Source organism: Palaemon carinicauda, chromosome 33, assembly GCF_036898095.1.
Source record: "Palaemon carinicauda isolate YSFRI2023 chromosome 33, ASM3689809v2, whole genome shotgun sequence".
NCBI classification, from domain to species: domain Eukaryota; kingdom Metazoa; phylum Arthropoda; class Malacostraca; order Decapoda; family Palaemonidae; genus Palaemon; species Palaemon carinicauda.
Genome location: NC_090757.1, coordinates 51,591,981 through 51,607,107, shown reverse-complemented (window position 1 = coordinate 51,607,107; position 15,127 = coordinate 51,591,981). Strand labels below are relative to the sequence as shown.

The 15,127-nt window shown below is 43.2% G+C and overlaps 1 protein-coding gene across 1 annotated transcript in view; it reads right to left on the bottom strand.

Moving 5' to 3' along the window:
- Positions 1-15,127, bottom strand: part of LOC137625948 (sodium channel and clathrin linker 1-like) — a 55,795-nt gene that overhangs the window by 33,725 nt on the left and 6,943 nt on the right. The window contains exons 2-3 of the mRNA XM_068357002.1: positions 11,691-11,832; positions 659-721 (exon numbers count right to left, since the gene is read on the bottom strand). Of these exons, the coding sequence (XP_068213103.1) occupies positions 659-666 (8 nt within the window). The 5' untranslated portion in view covers positions 667-721; positions 11,691-11,832. The remainder of the gene's footprint in view (positions 1-658; positions 722-11,690; positions 11,833-15,127) is intronic.

Sequence of the window (15,127 nt, the reverse complement as noted above, 5' to 3'; positions counted from 1 at the left end):
TCCTTGCAATTAACAAAATTTATTTAATGTATAACAAATACATTTTACAATACTACACAGTAATCTCCCATGTATTTACCTTAATAATTACAAGAGGGTTGGAGATAAAGCTCATATGCAGATAAGGCTGAGTAGCCAGGCAAGCCTAGTTTAGATTACCTCCAAATTATGGCCTAACACTCTGTAGGCTATGCAGACACATAGAGTTAATCATAATGCTTAGAATATAATCAAATACAAATGCTTTATCATATGGATGTGTATTAAAACCAAAGTACACAATCTTCCCCCACAAAATATTGTTCGGCATCAAGAACTATTTTAATAAACAACTGAAGTCCCACTCACTCATTAAAATAATTTTAAAAGGACATCACTACTACTAAAGTAATCAATAACAAGTGTTAGGATATGAATATACTGTACAGCTCATATTGCATAACAAATACTATTTAAAAGTTTTACTTTTGCACAGTGTAAGCAAAATCTTACGCAATTATGGGTGCTGTTTAAATTTTCCAGAATCCATTTTCTAAGGGATCTGCACTATGTATGCTATTTTCCCTTTCCTCATTTAGTTCATGTAAGGATGAGTAATGAATATACAGAAATTTATAAACATTCAGTTAATATGAATGTTTAATTCTTATGTTCTTACCGCTCCATTCTAGCAGGTTGTTATTGTTATGAATAACTGCTTTATTCTCCCAAAAATTTGTCCCTGAAAGACAAAAATATTATTAAAAAACTTACGATAGCAGTTTACGAATGTAGGCTATAGAATACAAATACAATTTCAGTATGTGATCATTAGCATACAATAATTTTAGCATGTTATCATTAACATGTATAAAGAAATTTTAAAGGACCAAAATGTTTAAAGATCTGGACGTTAAAGGAAATTAAAGCTCATCAAAGTAAAAGTATTATAATAAAAAAGTGTGTAGTCTAACTTGGTAATTTATGAATAATTTGGTGGTTTTGATGAATAAAAAAATTATGAATTTGGAGATTATTTGTATTTTTCCTAACTATTGCAAACCTTAGTCCTTTACATAGGAAAGATAAGTGCGAAGCTGAAATACACGGCAGTTGAAATTTTATAATGTGGTGTAAACAGTGGTTGGTAGTTGCCGACTGGAAGTAGGCAAGTCCCACCCCCTACTTGCTCACTGAGTAATCACCTTGATTGCTACTGGGACTTTCTAAGGGGTGGTGATGGTGGAAAAGTACGACTAAATGACTCATGTTCGTATAGTTAGGAAAAATATAAATTGCCTTCAATTTTGTCATTTGTTCCGGCACAAATACAAACCTTCATCCTTTACAGAGGAGACTCATCCTTAGGTAGGAGGAAGTTCCTGTTCCAACTGGCTGGAGAATTATCCTTGGATTCCTAAACTCAGACCCTGCAAGAGAGTTTAAGTCACTTACATGTGCACCAGTGGTGTGACTATACAGGGCCCATGGCCCGTGCAATAAAGGAGAAGAGAAGATTGAAAGGAAAAAAAAGGCTAGTCATTCTTCACTTTCATCCAAGACTAACATGTAACCTCCATCCTTTAATCTGATGCTAATGGTCTTCTAAATGGAGTTGAGGTAGCTATACCACCTGTTGTGCAGCTATTACAAGCCCTAGAGAAAAGTTTCCTAAAAGAACTGTGAGTCAAATCAATAGGTAATCGACAGTAAACTTTGATGTTTCCACACGCCTGCCTGTGGTATCTGTGCCACAGAGATTCTTCTTAAATTCCAGGGTTGTACTAACCCCTTTGACATTGTCTACTCTAATTCAAGCTCTAGCTAGGGAGGAAGCCTAGAGTGGCGAAAGGGTACGGTCAATAACCTCCCATAGCCAAGAGGAAATTGTATTCCTGATCATCTTATTCTTGACTCTCAATGTGCTGATGAAGAGATATTTTCAGGTGTCATCAGACTGCATGTATACGTTTAAGGTAGCACCTCAGTGCCCTTGCAAAAAACAAAAGCACCTGATCAGGACCATCAGTTACCTCTCTGTGTCTCTCCATCTGGAAAGGTAAAAACCTGGAATGGAACTAATGGATTCTGGGCTTTGGTAATGTGCTCGGAGAATAACTGCCACCACCTCGCGGTATGAGTGACATTAAAGGAGACCATATCCAGCTCACTAACCAGCTTAGCAAAGACTAGGGTAAGCAAGAGGAGAGGACTGTTTTGAGAATGAATTTCTTATCTAAGGCAAGCCTCAATGGTTCACACAGTACCCTCTTAGGAAACTAACATTCCAGGGTAGTGGTCTTACCTCTAACAGAGGAAAGGCCTGTTCAAAACTCTGTATGAGCACAGAAAGTTCTACCAAAGAGGAAATATCAACTCCTTTCAGCCTAAAGACCTTCCTCAAGGCTAAGTAATGGCCTTGAGGAAGGTCTGCCACTGAGTGGAGTTTTTCCTTTTGGAGATAGAGTAAAAAAATTTGCTATAAATGGGTTAGAGGCTCCGAGAGGAGAAACACCCTTTCCACAACACCAATGACAGATGACTTGGCTTGATACACGGAGGTTGAAAACGTCCAGAGGTATTGAGACATTTCTCACTCAACTTGGGAAAAGCCTTTCTCCGAGAGGAGATGTTGGATGACCTCCACATGTGAAGCCAAAGCCATTCCATTGTGCTGTGGAAGATCTGGATATGTGGTTGGCACAACAGGTCAAGAAAAGGAGGCAATTTCCTCAGAGTCCCTATCAGTACAGTAGAAAATCGGGGTACTATTCTACCCGTGGCCATTTCAGCACTACAGGGTACTAGTGATGTTGAGGTTGGGAGTTGCTTGGACTCTATTTACAGTAGGACACTCATTAAGCAGAGTGGTGGAAATGCATATACAGTAAGTCGAGGGTGTCCCAGGGATACTGGAACGTGTCCTTAAATACTTCTTCCGGGGCTGGCACTGGTGAGCAGTAAACCGTGAGTTTGTGGTTTAGTGTGGTTGCAAACTTTTCGTGAGGTTGCAAAAGGTAAATTGTCAGTGAATCCCATAAGTCAGGATCTGTGTCCCTATTTGAGGAATCAAAGCCCATTCTGAGTCGTATTTGCATCCTCCAGCACAGTTTGTCCACTGTGATGTTCTTCCTGCCTGAAATAAAGTTGGGTGTTAGAGTAATCTAGTTGAGCCCCGCTCACTGATGGATCTCTACTGCTAGCTGGCGAAGCTGCAGTGACACGGTACCTACTTACAGTATTCGTTTACATATGACACTACGGTGGTGTTGTCACTCGCCAACACCACCAAGCGACTGGTTAAAAGAGGGCAAAAGTGTTGGAGAGCAAGAAAAGCTGCTCAAAGCTCCAACACAATATGGCACAGATGATCTTGGTCAGACCAATGTCCTGATGCCATATTTTGATGGAAATGTGCTCCCCTACCTTCCTTTGATACATCTGTGAATAACAGGAAATGTAAAAAGAGGAGAGCCCCTTAGAAAGTTTGTCTCGTCAGGCCACTATTCCAAGTCTTGTCAGGAATCTTTCCTTATTGGAACCAATGATATGAGGAGGGGTCGAGATGATGAGACCAGTACTCCTTCAACTACCATTGGAGTGACCGCAGGTGAAGACAACCATTTGAAACAAGACGTTCCAGGGAGACTAGATGTCCCAGTAAATTCTGCCACTGGTGTGCTGGCAAATGGATTCTGACAAAGGAAAAGGAGTCACCCTATCAATTTGGATAGGTAATTAAAATTCAATCAATATTAATAATTGGTTAATATATCATACAGTAATTTCTAGCAAAAATGTTATTTTCCTTAGTAAAATAAATTTTTGAATATACTTACCCGATGATCATATAGCTGCATCCCTGCTGCCCGACAGAAAAAACCTACGGGCGGAATACGCCAGCGATCGCTATACAGGTGGGGGTGTACATCAACAGCGCCATCTGTCAAGTAGGTACTCAAGTACTCGATGTCAACAAAGAACCAATTTTCTCCTCTGTCCCACTGGTTCTCTATTGGGGAGGAAGGGTGGGTCCTTTAATTTATGATCATCGGGTAAGTATATTCAAAAATGTTATTTTCCTTAGTAAAATAAATTTTTTAATATACTTACCCGATGATCATATAGCTGCATCCCTGCTGCCCGACAGAAAAAACCTACGGGCGGAATACGCCAGCGATCGCTATACAGGTGGGGGTGTACATCAACAGCGCCATCTGTCAAGTAGGTACTCAAGTACTCGATGTCAACAAAGAACCAATTTTCTCCTCTGTCCCACTGGTTCTCTATTGGGGAGGAAGGGTGGGTCCTTTAATTTATGATCATCGGGTAAGTATATTCAAAAATTTATTTTACTAAGGAAAATAACATTTTTCAATATCAAACTTACCCGATGATCATATAGCTGATTCACACCCAGGGGGGTGGGTAGAGACCAGCATTACAAGTTGACATTATGAGCTAAGTATTCCGTATTTCATTTTAGCAGTTATTCAAAATAACAAGCATAAAATAAATAAGTACCTGGTAAGGAAGACGACTTGAACAATTACTCTGCCTTTTTAAGTACGTCTTCCTTACTGAGCCTCGCGATCCTCATAGGATGCTGAGCGACTCCTAGGAGCTGAAGTATGAAGGGTTGCAACCCATACTAAAGGTCCTCATCAAAACCTCTAATCTAGGCGCTTCTCAAGAAATGATTTTGACCACCCGCCAAATCAAGTAGGATGCGAAAGGCTTCTTAGCCTTCCGGACAACCCAAAAATATTTCAAGAGAAAGATTAAAAAGGTTCTGGAATTAGGGAATTGTAGTGGTGGAGCCCCCACCACTACTGCACTCGTTGCTACGAATGGTCCCAGAGTGTAGCAGTTCTCGTAAAGAGACTGGACATTCTTAAGATAAAAGACGCGAACACTGATTTGCTTTTCCAATAGGTTGCGTCGAATATATTTTGCAGAGATCTATTTTGTTTAAAGGCCACGGAAGTTGTGACAGCTCTAACTTCGTGTGTCCTTACCTTCAGCCAAGCTTGGTCTTCCTCATTCAGAAGGGAATGAGCTTCTCGTATTAACAGTCTGATAAAAAAGGATAAAGAATTCTCTGACATAGGCAAAGATGGATTCTTAACTGAACACCATAAAGCTTCAGACGGGCCTCGTAAAGGTTTTAAAATAGAACTTAAGAGCTCTTACAGGACATAATACTCTTTCTAGTTCATTTCCAACCATACGATAAGTTTGGAATATCGAACGATATTGGTCAAGGCCGAGAAGGCAGCTCGTGTTTGGCTAGAAAACCAAGATGTAGAACATGTAGCCGTTTCGGATGAGAATCCGATGTTCTTGCTGAAGGCATGAATCTCACTGACTCTTTTAGCTGTGGTTAAGCATATCAGGAAAAGAGTCTTAAAGGTGAGATCTTTCAGGGAGGCTGATTGAAGTGGTTCGAACCTGTCTGACATAAGGAATCTTAGAACCACGTCTAAATTCCAACCAGGTGTAACCAAACGACGCTCCTTCGTGGTCTCAAAAGACTTAAGGAGGTCCTGTAGATCTTTATTGTTGGAAAGATCTAAGCCTCTGTGACGGAAGACTGATGCCAACATGCTTCTGTAACCTTTGATAGTGGGAGCTGAAAGAGATCGCTCTTTCCTCAGATATAAGAGGAAGTCAGCTATTTGAGTTACAGAGGTACTGGTCGAGGATACGGATACTGACTTGCACCAGTTTCGGAAGATTTCCCACTTCGATTGGTAGACTCTAAGGGTGGATGTTCTCCTTGCTCTAGCAATCGCTCTGGTTGCCTCCTTCGAAAAACCTCTAGTTCTCGAGAGTCTTTCGATATTCTGAAGGCAGTCAGACGAAGAGCGTGGAGGCCTTGGAGTACCTTCTTTACGCGTGGCAGACGTAGCAGGTCCACCCTTAGGGGAAGTGTTCTGGGAACGTCTACTAGCCATCGAAGTACCTCGGTAAGTTATTCTCTCGCGGGCCAGAGGGAAGCAACTAGCGTCAACTTTGTCCCTTCGTGAGAGGCGAACTTCTGCAGTACCTTGTTGACAATCTAGAACGGAGGGAATGCATATAGATCTAGATGAGACCAATCTAGTAGAAAGGCATCTATAAGAACTACTGCTGGGTCCGGGATAGGTGAGCAAAGTATTGAGAGCCTCTTGGACATCGAGGTTGCGAAGAGATCTATGGTTGGCTGGCCCCAGGTGACCCAAAGTCTCTTGCATACATCCTTGTGGAGGGTCCAATATGTTGGAATTATTGTCCCTTCCTACTGAGACAATCTGCTAAGACATTCAAGTTGCCTTGGATGAAACTCGTTACTAGTGAAAAGTCTAGACCTGTTGAACAGGAGAGGAGGTCACTTGCGAACTCGTACCATGTCAGAGAGTAGGTCCCTCCTTGCTAGGAGATGTACATCAAAGCAGGGAGTTGACCGTGTTCACCTCCACCACTTTGCCTTGAAGGAGAGACCTGAAGCTTTCCAGGTCAGAGGTACTGCCAGAAGCTTCTTGCAGTTGAAATGCATTGTCCTTTGACTCGAGTTCCATAATCCCGAGCATTCCCTACCGCCTAAGGTCGCACCCCAGCCTACGTCCGATGCGTCTGAGAAGAGAACGTGGTTGGGAGTCTGAACAGTCAGGGGAAGACCCTTTCAAAGGTTGATAAAGTCCTTTCATCAAGTCAGACCAGACTTATCTTTCCGGAAACCGGGATCGAGACCGCTTCTAGCGTCTTGTCCTTTTCCAGTGAAGAGCTAGATGATACCGAAGAGGACGGAGGTGTAGTCTTCCAAGTGACACCAATTGAACCACGGATGACAGTGTCCTAACCAGACTCATCCACAGCCTGACAGGGCCGTGTTCCTTCTTCAGCATCTTCTGGATGGATAGCAGGGCTGGGGGTTGATCGTCTTGTTCAGCCATGTCCTCATCAGAGGGTTCCTCATCCGAAACTGATGAGGAAACGGCAACGGACTGGGCAACGTCTGACTCGCTGAATCCGGTCGCACTGGTGGATGCGTGACGGAGCCGAACACAAGATCATGGTACTGCTGTACAGTCTGTGAACTGTCAACCATGGGGACGCGAGGAAGTACAGCGACAACCCGAAACTGTCTAGATTGTCTGGGTTGGGCAGACAACCCCCTACCGGGTTGCTGAGGTTGCCGCACTGCGTCACAACAAGTCACCTCTGCTGGTTGTTGAACGTCTTCCTAGTGACACACTGAACGTCCACAACCACCTCCGAGAGTCGCTTAACGTCAACGTGCGACTGGCAACCCACACTGGGTCGCACCGGTGGAGGAACCATCTCAACTGGCGGACGTGAGTAGGATACCTCAGCGTCAACAGGGCGTACAACCAACCGGTAGGAAGGTTGTTGGCTAGAAGGTTCTTCTCCGTAAAAAATCCTCTATCAAGGACTAAGCTTGGACTGCATGTCTTGCAACAAAGCCCATTAGGGTCTATGGGAGCAGGTGTGGCAACAGACGGGGTTAGCGACTGAAGCGGAACCATTTACCATCCCTGGAAGCATGTTATGCTTTAATTAAAGTCCATAGGAGGCTAAGCAGCTTAAGGCTCCTCTCCAAATGACAGAGTCCTCAAGGGAATATCAGAAGGAGGGAGAACAGCACTTTCTCATCTACAGGAACCATGTCCGAGAAAAGCTAGGTTATCTCAGTGAGGGTTTCACTGGTGCATAAGCAGCAGACCAGAAGGCAACGTTATGTAACTGCTTGACAGTCTGTGAACTGTCAAAAACTGAACTGTCAACCACAACAGGTGCGTGAGGACATACAGCACTGGTGCATTAGTAGCAGACCAGAAGGCAACGTCATGTAACTGCTTGACAGTCTGTGAGCTTGCAACAACCAAAGCTGTGTGGGGAAGCCTCAACTCCTGACTGACTAGTCTGCTGCGGGCGAGTGGCGGTAACCACAGTGGGTTGCGGAGGCTGACACACCGTGTCAAAACACGGCAGCTTGTGGTAGCTCACGCACGGCAACGGAGTGCTCCGTGTGTCTGTGGGAGTCAGCATGCGTCTGGCAGGGTCGACTGCGCATGGGTGGAGGAGCTCTCACAACAAGAGTGTGGGAGCAGGCAGCCATGCTGGGCGCACAACCGTGGCAGGCTGTAGGCCAACGGGTGCATCGTCAACCTTCTCCGTAGTCGGAGTGTGGGAGCAGGCAACAACCAAAGCGGAGTGGTGGTGCGTGGTGGGGAGTGGTGGTGCGTGGTGGGGACTGCCGTGGGTTGCGGAAACTAACGCATCGCGTCAAAACACGGCAGCTTGACTCCACCTTCCCACTGCTGATGCGGTAGCTCACGCATGTTAACGGAGGGAGCCGCACGTCGGCTAACGTTAACATGCGTCTGGCAGGGTCGATCGCGCATCGGAGGTGGAGCTCTCCGCAACCGGAGTGTGGGAGCAGGCAGCCTCAGCATGAGCTGGGCGCACAACCGTGGCAGGTTGTAGGCTAACGAGAGCAGTGTAAACCTTCTCCGCACGAAACTCCTGCATAACCGCAGCTAACTGAGTCTGCATAGACTGCAGTAAAGACCACTAGGGTCTACAAAAGACGGCAACAAACGGAGCTACTGTCCGTTGTGACTGAGGGTCTAAAACAGCTGGTGCGGCAACAGACGGAGTTACTGCCTGTTGCGGTACCACCTTGCCTCTCTTGGGAGGTGTGCAGTCGTCGGATGACTGCAGCGAGTCCGAACTGACCCAGTGGCTACACCTAGGCCGTTGGACTTGCGCGGAAGGGACCGACTTGCACTTAAAAAGCTGCAAGATTAGGTCCATGGTTTCTACGAGAAACCTCTTCCGCAGACGAGGAAAAAATGGGCTCTCTCGTCTTTGTGTGGGTGGGGCGATCACGTCGGCAACGTGTGTAGATACACCCGAAACCACGGAGGGAAACGTCTGTTCGTCGATCAAGGCCTGTGGAACCCATAAGTCGTTCGACATTACTTCTCCCCTGGGCTTGGGAGCTTGTAAGAGGTCCCGGACTAGGTGAACAACTGGCACGAACAGACGAACCCTCGAACGCAACACTGTAACACTTTGCGCATATCACTTTATCACTTTTGATTTTCTGTTTGCACTTATTTCACTGAAATCGAAACTTTAACTGATTTCTACCTGAAACACGCAATCCTATCCTTCATTAAAAGGTAGTAATTGCGAAAACAGTTTTACAATGCAACAGAAAAACATAATTAAAGATAAAGAATTCAGTGGCTGGAAAAGAGACTAAACACTAGATCAAATAAACTACGTTTAAATTCTCTCACCGCATAAAGCCTGGGAACAAGAATAAAACTCTAGAAACGTTTTACCTTCTTCCCCTACAGCGACTAGGGAGAAGAGTAAAAAACGAGAACAACGTTACCCGCTTGAACGAAACGTTTATTCTCCTCTCTCTCCCTCCGTCTCTATCTCTCTCTCTCTCTTCTCTCTTGACTTAGAACCTGAGAGAAGAGCCCAATTATATATCGTTAAAACATATTATTTGCTAAAGGAAAAAACTGAAAGGTTTCCCAAATAAAAAGTTCCTTTATTTAGAATTTAAACCATTTAAGCTAAGAAAGAATGAACGAAACGCTAGAATCGGTTTACTCTTACTGCAACGTGAAACCGTGAAATACTCTCTCTCTATCGTAACGATAGAGCGCATGTTGAACGTTCTGAACGTCAACAACTGCGGAGACTAAACTAAACGTTAGTTCATCTTTGAAAACAGTACGAGACTATCAAAGAAATTCTTTCATAAAACATTAAAATTAAAAAAGTATTAAATTCTTAAAAGGTAAATACGATATGACGGGCTCAATGTTAATTAACTTCGGTTCCAAGTAAGGACTGCCTACTATTAGGAAAGGTCGCATATAAACAAACATAAAAATTAATTTTTATAAGTTTATAATAAATGGAAAGTTAATCGAAGAGGCCTATAAAGGCGGAGAGATATAAAATAAATAGATCTATAACTTGTTAAGCAAAATTACCAAAAACCTAAACACACTTCCGTCTAAGGGAAGGGTCGGCCATTTAAAAGTGAAAGAGAGTCCATACTCTCTTCGTCACCAACACTTCCGTCTAAGGGAAGGGTCGGCCATTAAAAAGTGAAAGAGAGTCCATACTCTCTTCGTCACCATAATTAAATCTATCCAAAACGAGTTCAAGTTTTGAAATGAAGATAAAACCCCTGCATAGCGAAAGCTCAAAACTGGAATAGTGTACTTCACCAAATCGTTGTGAAAACAAATCCAGTTAGGGACGGCGTATTTAGTAGGTCTTGCCTGTGGCACGACAGAGGGAAAATTGATTCTTTGTTGACATCGAGTACTTGAGTACCTATTTGACAGATGGCGCTGTTGATGTACACCCCCACCTGTATAGCGATCGCTGGCGTATTCCGCCCGTAGGTTTTTTCTGTCGGGCAGCAGGGATGCAGCTATATGATCATCGGGTAAGTTTGATATTGAAAACTGTAAATTGTTATAAGAAATGGAGTGCTGGCTAGTTTGGCATTTTTCTCTGTATGACTAATGGAGGGTGGGACATAATAACTTACATATTGACCAATGAAAGTGTGAACACCATTTCTATGTAAAAGTCCACAGTTTACTTTTGGGAGACTGATATGGGGGGTTTACCGAGCATGTATTGTTTGCATTCGTTTTACCCAGCTGATCACTTTTTTGCATCACCTCAACATTAGCTGACTTTTTTAACCAATAAAGTTCCCTGATGTTGTTTCACAAGAGCCATTTTTTTCCAACTACGCTTTAGTTCCTTCATAACTACAGTCAGAAGATGTCATCTTTGAGAGAGGAGTTCACCCTTTCAAAATTTAGTTTAATTGCATCCACTTCAGTAATTGACTATGGTAAAAAACACTGTCCGTTCAATAAATAGCTGTTGTTGCTCATCTGAAAGTCACAAATAACCCCCAATTAATGACCCACAAGATTTCTATGTGCAGTTCACCAAAGTACCACTAGCCAGAACACAGGAGCAGTGAGATTTTGTTTATTTGCAAGCAAAGTACGCCACATTAGAACAAATACTTGGAGTGCATGATATGAAGTACAGTACTGCATAGGTGATTATGATAACTTTAATTTTATGCCACTTAGGTTACATGAACCCTATATTTTGGGGCACATATATGATGCTTTAATTTCTAGCCAAATACCTGAACCATGTATTTTTTCTACTCTATATCTTGTATTTTATGGATTTCTGACCATGATTATTGGTGCAAACCACCCCATTTAGAGTTTTTGGACCCCCTTACATAAAGACAATTATGGGGGACACCCGTAGGAAATCAGGGGTTTTTAAGGTGGGGAAATGCCAAAAATTAGTGATTTGCAGCAATAATAATGGTCAAAAATGCAAAAGAAACACAAGATAACAGTTGGAAAAATATATGGTTCATGTAAGTGGGTGAAAATTAAAGTATCATAATTATCTATGATTCACTTCACGTCCTTCTAATGTTTTTTTTTCTCCACCGTGGCTCGCTGTACAGGTATTTGCAAATAATCATTACATCACTGCTCCTATGTTCTGGCAAATGGTACTTGGATGTGCTGCGCACACCAGCCACGTGGGTTCCTATTTCGGGGAAATAAGCAACAATAGCTACATACTAAATGGAGAATGTTTTCAACACAAATCCTTACCTTATGTTTGGGAGGTCGAAGGTTGAGGGTCATGCGTCCGACAGTAGGGGCACTAGGACTGACCCTGTCGTAGTCATATATGGGTTGGGGTAGAACTTGGTGGCTTGAAGCAGGAAATAACGTAATGTTTAGACCTCTTGTGCTGGAAAAATAAACATACTTTAGTTTGATAATTATTGAAACAAGAAACTGAACACTAAAATACATATGATAATTTTTACCAAGTGGATAAAGACATAATGAAATAAATATTAAATAAGATATTCTTTTTGCATTGCACCATGGAGAACGTAACTTTTGATATCCTGCCACAGCCTTTTCATGTTTTGGGAATGTGCACCTGTCATAGGCACCACAAAATTTTCCGAATGATTTACAGTGAAGTGCACATACCCCTCAGTGGCGAGATCTTTGTATCCTTTCCAGGAATCACTGTGGATTACAGTCCCCACCTTGATATAACATTTTATCAAGGGTACAAGGGTCTTGGCTTTTCTTGGTCAATCTAATAGAGGGACAACAAATATTCCTTTGCTCTCCAGCTCTATGGCACCAACACCCACTCACCAAAGGCCTACCTCTGTTATATTTCGACCTCCCAAACTTGAATTTATCCACTTCGACGACAATGTCGGGCCTACCAATAGCCGGTAAGTTCTGACAGTAATTTTCCATTACTTCAGGACAATAAGGCCTCCAGTTAATCAAAGTTTGCAATGTCCAGCCAAGTTTATAGGTAATAGTGCAGTGAAAAAGGGCCTTTGAAGGAGATGATTCATGAACAGGAGTATTTCCCACGCCTGCACGTGAGCCTTTACCAAGAAAGTTCCCTTAAATGCAGTCACTGAAAAACTGTATACACAATGCTTTCCCTTCTTAGCAACTTTGACTGATCGTTTACAAACCCACTGATTGACGTGAGGTCTAAAGACACACTGCTATTAGCAGGAAGGACATTGTACATCTGAAGGGATACCTTCATGTTTCTGTAAGAACTTACATGCAGGTTCATCTTGTCTGAAAAGGAGGGAATATATCTCTCACTCCTTCAGGGAACAACCTTTACATATGGATGACATGATGAAACTGAAGAGAAAGGGGTGGTTGGGATAGGTGTTGTAAAATTACATTCGAGAACTTCCGAAGAAGTACTTTTAAGTTGTAATTGGTTAAAAAAAACACCTGACAGATACGTCATTGTAAATACACAGAAAGCGGTATTATTATAGTAAAAATGTTATTTTCATTAGTAAAATAAATTTTTGAATATACTTACCCGATAATCATGTAGCTGTCAACTCCGTTGCCCGACAGAAATCTAAGGAGGGATACGCCAGCTATCACAATACTAGAAGGGGGTGTACTTACCAGCGCCACCTGTGGCCAGGTACTATAGTACTTCTTGTTGACACCTCCTCAATTATTCCTCGGTCCCACTGGTTCTCTATGGGGAGGAAGGGAGGGTCAATTAAATCATGATTATCGGGTAAGTATATTCAAAAATTTATTTTACTAATGAAAATAACATTTTTCAATATTAAACTTACCCGATAATCATGTAGCTGATTCACACCCAGGGGGGTGGGTGAAAACCAGTGTACAAGATTAAAGGATAGCTAAGTATCCCAAATTTCATATAACAGTTATCTCAAATAACAATGAAATAATAAGTACCTGGTAAGGAAGTCGAATTGAACCGTTACTCTGCCTCTTTTTTAAGTTCGTCTTCCTTACTGAGCGCAGCGTTCCTCTTGGAGGCTGAATCAACCCAAAGGTGCTAAAGTATATAGGGTTGCAACCCCTACTAAAGGACCTCTACACAACCTCTAACCCAGGCGCTTCTCAAGAATGAATTGACCACCCGCCAAATCAAAAGGATGCGGAAGGCTTCTTAGCCTACCGTAACAACCATAAAAACAACAATAAAAGCATTCAAGAGAAAGGTTAAAAAAGGTTATGGGATTAAGGGAATGTAGTGGCTGAGCCCTCACCTACTACTGCACTCGCTGCTACGAATGGTCCCAGGGTGTAGCAGTTCTCGTAAAGAGACTGGACATCTTTCAGATAAAATGATGCAAACACTGACTTGCTCCTCCAATAGGTTGCATCCATTATGCTCTGCAGAGAACGGTTTTTATTAAAGGCCATCGAAGTAGCTACGGCTCTTACTTCGTGGGTCCTTACCTTCAGCAATGCAAGGTCTTCCTCCTTTAAGTGAGAATGTGCTTCTCTGATCAGAAGCCTTATATAATACGAAAGCCCATTCTTGGACATGGGTCTCGAGGGTTTCCTGATAGCACACCATAAGGCTTCTGACTGTCCTCGGAGAGGTTTAGACCTCTTGAGATAATATTTGAGAGCTCTGACAGGGCAAAGAACTCTCTCTAGTTCGTTACCTACCATGTTGGAGAGGCTAGGTATCTCGAACGATTTAGGCCAAGGACGTGAAGGAAGCTCGTTCTTTGCTAGGAATCCAAGCTGAAAAGAACATGTAGCCGATTCGGTTGTGAAACCAATGTTCTTGCTGAAGGCATGAACCTCACTGACTCTCTTAGCTGTTGCAAGGCAAACGAGAAAAAGAGTCTTGAGGGTAAGGTCCTTGAATGAAGCTGACTGGAGAGGTTCGAACCTAGATGTCATAAGGAACCTTAAGACTACGTCTAGATTCCAGCCTGGAGTGGAAAGACGACGATCTTTAGACGTCTCAAAAGACTTAAGAATGTCTTGAAGGTCCTTGTTGGAAGACAGGTCCAAACCTCTGTGGCGGAGAACTGAGGCCAACATACTCCTATATCCTTTAATCGTAGGAGCTGAAAGGGATCTCTCATTCCTAAGATGAAGAAGGAAGTCAGCTATTTGGGTCACAGAGGTATTGGTAGAGGATATCGAATTGGCTCTACACCAGCTTCGGAAGACCTCCCACTTAGACTGGTAGACTCTACGAGTGGAAACCCTTCTTGCTCTGGCAATCGCACTGGCTGCCTCCTTCGAAAAGCCTCGAGCTCTAGCGAATCTTTCGACAGTCTGAAGGCAGTCAGCCGAAGAGCGTGGAGGTTTGGGTGCAACCTGTCTACGTGAGGTTGACGTAGAAGGTCCACTCTTAGAGGTAGAGTCCTGGGGAAGTCTACTAGCCATTGTAGTACCTCTGTGAACCATTCTCTTGCAGGCCAAAGGGGAGCAACCAGCGTCAGCCGTGTCCCTTCGTGCGAGACAAATTTCTGCAGAACCTTGTTTATTATCTTGAACGGAGGGAATGCGTACAGGTCGAGATGGGACCAGTTCAGTAGAAAGGCATCCACATGAACTGCTGCAGGGTCTGGAACAGGAGAACAATACAGAGGAAGTCTCTTGGTTATGGAGGTGGCAAACAGATCTATGGTAGGTTGACCCCACAAGGTCCAAAGTCTGTTGCACACACTCTTGTGGAGGGTCCATTC